The sequence below is a fragment of the Gouania willdenowi genome, chromosome 19 (genome assembly GCF_900634775.1).
Source record: "Gouania willdenowi chromosome 19, fGouWil2.1, whole genome shotgun sequence".
NCBI lineage: Eukaryota > Metazoa > Chordata > Actinopteri > Blenniiformes > Gobiesocidae > Gouania > Gouania willdenowi.
In genome coordinates this window covers 16,328,755-16,332,873 of record NC_041062.1, presented here as the reverse complement: position 1 = coordinate 16,332,873, position 4,119 = coordinate 16,328,755, and the positions used below count along the sequence as shown (strand labels likewise).

At 40.8% G+C, this 4,119-nt stretch overlaps 1 protein-coding gene across 2 annotated transcripts; it reads left to right on the top strand.

The window, feature by feature from the left end:
• Positions 1 to 1,066: 1,066 nt before the first annotated feature.
• LOC114481611 (tripartite motif-containing protein 16-like) lies at positions 1,067 to 2,841 on the top strand. 2 transcript variants are annotated; one of them, XM_028476567.1, is made up of 2 exons: positions 1,067 to 1,881; positions 2,092 to 2,841. In XM_028476567.1, exons 1-2 carry the CDS (start codon positions 1,099 to 1,101, stop codon positions 2,704 to 2,706), a joined length of 1,398 nt encoding a protein of 465 aa, XP_028332368.1. In that variant the 5' UTR covers positions 1,067 to 1,098; the 3' UTR covers positions 2,707 to 2,841. The 2 variants fall into 2 exon arrangements, with proteins under 2 accessions (XP_028332368.1, XP_028332367.1); XM_028476566.1 differs by having other exon boundaries at positions 1,067 to 2,841.
• The last annotated feature ends 1,278 nt before the right edge of the window (positions 2,842 to 4,119 follow it).

The window sequence follows — 4,119 nt, the reverse complement described above, 5'->3', positions numbered from 1 at the left end:
GAAAATAATACAGTATTTTCTAGTTTTTTTCCCAAAAAAAAAAATTGTCTACAGTCCCATTTTGTAAAATAAATCGTGAGAGAATCGTATCGTGAACCCAGTATCGTGAATCGAATCGTATCGGGAGTTGAGTGAATCGTTACATCCCTAGTCACTAGTGTAAGGACAGCTTTACATCATTTTTTAAACTTTTTTTTTTTTTACAGCAATTACCAAGGGGCACTCTGTAGTGTCACACAATTATGGAGTTATATGTCACAATTATATATCACTGATGACAACTACAGAACAACCTGAATGGCAACAACAGCAACATGGGGTGGGGGGTGGGGGGGGTCATGTGCACCGCAAGCAACCTCAGTATCGTTTACATCATTCGCACAGAGAACAAAGTATTTCAATTTGAAGTTTGGTTATCACCTCTTTGTGTGAGGAACGTTTCCCATGGTGCCCAGAGAGCCTCACATATGTCCCTCTTCAGCCTTAGACTGTAGGTCATTTGTTCCATATGCTGTATATTTTCAACAATTTCTATCCACTGATTAAAGGTGGGTGGTTCCTTACAAACCATTGCTGGCAGCAATAAAAATTTGCAGAAGGTATCTATCTTTTTTGGGAAGTTCCAAGTCTATTTTTCCCAGGTAAAAAGTCATAAAGGTAAATACAAAATTGTTTCTCACAAAACTTTCAAACTAGTAGTTTGTGTAAAAAAAAAAAAACAGACTCATTGAGCCCCTCCTGCTGCTCCTACAGTAATATGCTTTTAACAGAGCATGTTTTATTACTGTGATGTTGCTGTCAGACTAACGTTAGCTTGTTAGCTCTTCTGAGGGAGGGACTTTGGAAAGTTTGGAGGCAGGGAAAGAGAGCAGCGGGGAGGGAGGGGGAGAGAGGGATCTGAGAGTTGCGGACTGCACCTTTAAAAACAGGGATAAGGAAACTCAGAGAAAAAAAATGTGAAAAACAAAGTGTGTGTGGTTCACCAACCTTCACCACTTGCTCACACCCCTTCGTGTCTTATGCATGTCGATGGGCGTGACCAGTACTGAAACTGGTTTCTATTCTGAGGAAGTGAAAGCAAACACGAAGGCAACTGAAATGGCACAGAAAGGAGTTCAGTTTGACCGTGAAACCATATCCTGTTCCATCTGTTTTGATATTCTCAAGGAACCAGTGTTTATTCCCTGTGGACACAGCTACTGCATGAGGTGTATCAGTGACTTCTGGGACGGAGAGGACGATAAGAACATCTACAGCTGTCTTCAGTGCAACGAGACCTTCACAGTGAGACCTGTTCTGGTGAAAAGCACCATGTTAGGAGAGTTAGCAGAGGACCTGAGAAAGAGCAGACTTCAAGCTGAAGATGTGGACTGTGATGTTTGCACTGGGACAAAAAGAAAAGCCTCCCAGTCCTGTTTGGTCTGTCTGGCGTCTTACTGTCAGGAACATCTTCAGCCGCATTATGAAGGTGTTGCTTTTAAGAAGCACAAGCTGGTGGATCCATCCAAGACGCTCCAGGAGAACATCTGTTCTCGACATGACGAGGTGATGAAGATGTTCTGCCGCACTGACCAGCAGAGTATCTGTTATCTCTGCCCAGTGGACCAACACAAAGGCCACAACACAGTGTCCGCAGCTGAAGAATGGACAGAGAAGCAGGGAGAGGTAAAGGAAAGTCGGGCAAAAATACAGAGAAACATTGAGGACAAAGAGGAATATGTGAACTTCCTTAATCAGCAGGTGGAAGCCATTAAACTCTCTGCTGATCAAACAGTGGAGGACACAGAGAATATCTTCACTTTGCTGATCTGTCTCGTCCAGGAAAGAAGCTCTGAGGTGAAGAAGGAGGTGAGATCCAAACAGCAAACAGAAGTAACTCGAGTCAGAGAGCTCCAGGAGAAGCTGCAGCAGGAGATCACTGAGCTGAAGAAGAGAGACGCTGAGCTGCAGCAGCTCTCACACACCGAGGATCACATCCAGTTTCTACACGGCTACAGCACACTGGCACCTCTCAGTGTGTCCGCAGACTTGGCCGTCACCCAAGATGCTCCTCCCAGGTATTTTGAGAAGGTGACAACAGCCGTGTCACAGCTCGGAGATCATCTGCAGGACATTTTGATGGAGGGTTGGACCAATATCTCTCTGACTCTGGAGAAGGAAGACATTTTACTCTCACTATCAGAGCCCAAGACCAGAGCTGAATTCTTGAAGCTTTCCAAGAAAATCATTCTGGATCCAAACACAGCTCACAGACGGCTCAAACTATCAGATGACGACCAAAGAGCGACACTAACTAAACGCTACATTCCTCGTCCTGATCATCCAGACAGGTTTGTTGGATGTTATCAGGTCCTGAGCACAGAGCATCTGACTGGACGTTGCTACTGGGAGGTGGAATGGGATGGGGACGGAGTCTATGTAGCAGTTGCGTACAAGAGCATCAAAAGGACAGGGACACAGAAGGAATGTTTATTTGGACGAAATGACAACTCATGGATCTTTCCATGTCCAAAACACTCCCGACAGACCATGAGATTAGGAGTATATCTGAATCACACGGCAGGGATTTTGTCCTTCTACTGCGTCTCTGACAGCATGACTATGACTCTCCTCCACAGAGTGGACACCACCTTCACTGAACCGCTCCTCGCTGGAGTCCGGATTCTTTACGGCTCGGGAGGAAGTGCTGGATTTTGTAATCTTTGACTTGAACGGTATTTTAATGTTGATTTTCCTCACACACACACACACGCACGCACACTCAGCTCCTGTATCATTCTTACATATTTTTACATTCTCTAATCCAGTGTTTCTCAAATGGGGGTACGTGTACACCTAGGAGCACGCAATGGCACTACAAGGGGTAATGAGAGAAAGAGAGAGAGAGAGAGAGAGAGAGAGAGAGAGAGAGAGGAAAATTTACAATGGAAAGCATTAAAAATATGGGGTTTATTCATGTTTATTTTTAGTTTAAAATGATCATCACACTGAATATTACCAGCAACAAAAACACAAAATAAGAGAAAAAATATACTGAATAATGAAAAGAACAGAAAAACAACATTAAAATACACAAAATGAACAACAACAAAATACACAAAATGAACAACAACAAAATACACAAAATGAACAACAACAAAATACACTAAATGAACAACAACAAAATACACTAAATGAACAACAACAAAATACACTAAATGACACCAAAATAACACACACTAAGAGAGAAAAATCCTTTATATTACCAGCAACACAAAAAACTGCAACAAGGACACACTAAATGAGAGACAAATACACAAGATCACTACAAAATACACACAAATAATAGATGAACGACAACAAAAACGCACAACATAAGAGAAAAATATACTGAATAATAAAAAAGAACAGACAAACAACAACAAAATACCCAAAATGATGACAGAAAGTGTCTTGATTAGATCATGAACTGAAAATACAAGGATCAGTATTGGTCCCACCCGCTTTAAGAGGGAGATGACTGGAAATTACAAAAACTATTGAAATAAATCTATTCACGAGGCACTACATACTGTTTTATTACACTTATTTACAAAGTCAGACTTTTTAAAATGTGTGTTATCACTCATTTTATAGTTGTTTTTTTCATAGTATTCTGAGCAAAATGTTGAAGTCGGACAAAGGGGGGACTTAGACTCAGAAATGAAAAGAAAGGGAGGGGGTACATGAGCCACTGATCTAATCTAATTGTAATTCACATGCTTTTTATGACCACGTATACAAGTTTGTGCACTTGCTGTTTATTTGCTAAGTGAATTTTTATTTAATATTACTGAGGTTTGTGGTTTCTTTCTTGTGTGCGAATAGTTCATTTCTCTCTGTATTTGTAAGAAAAAATAACAAACTATGTAGTACAGCGGTGTCAAACTCATTTTAGTTCAAGGGCCAAATACGGACCAGTTCGATTTTGAGTGGGCCACAGGTTTTTGGTGGGAAAACGAACAATTTCAACATGAATAAGATTTTAAATTTGCACTTCCAGTTCTAAATTAGTATGGAAGGCATCAACTCTCTGAACAAGAAGTGACAGATACTTAAATGTCCTTTCATTTTTTTTTTTTTTTTTTTTTTTTTTTAGTT

Coding starts and splice junctions, on each gene's coding strand:
- LOC114481611 (XM_028476566.1), top strand. CDS start 1,099: ATGGCACAGAAAGGAGTTCAGTTTGACCGTGAAACCATATCCTGTTCC.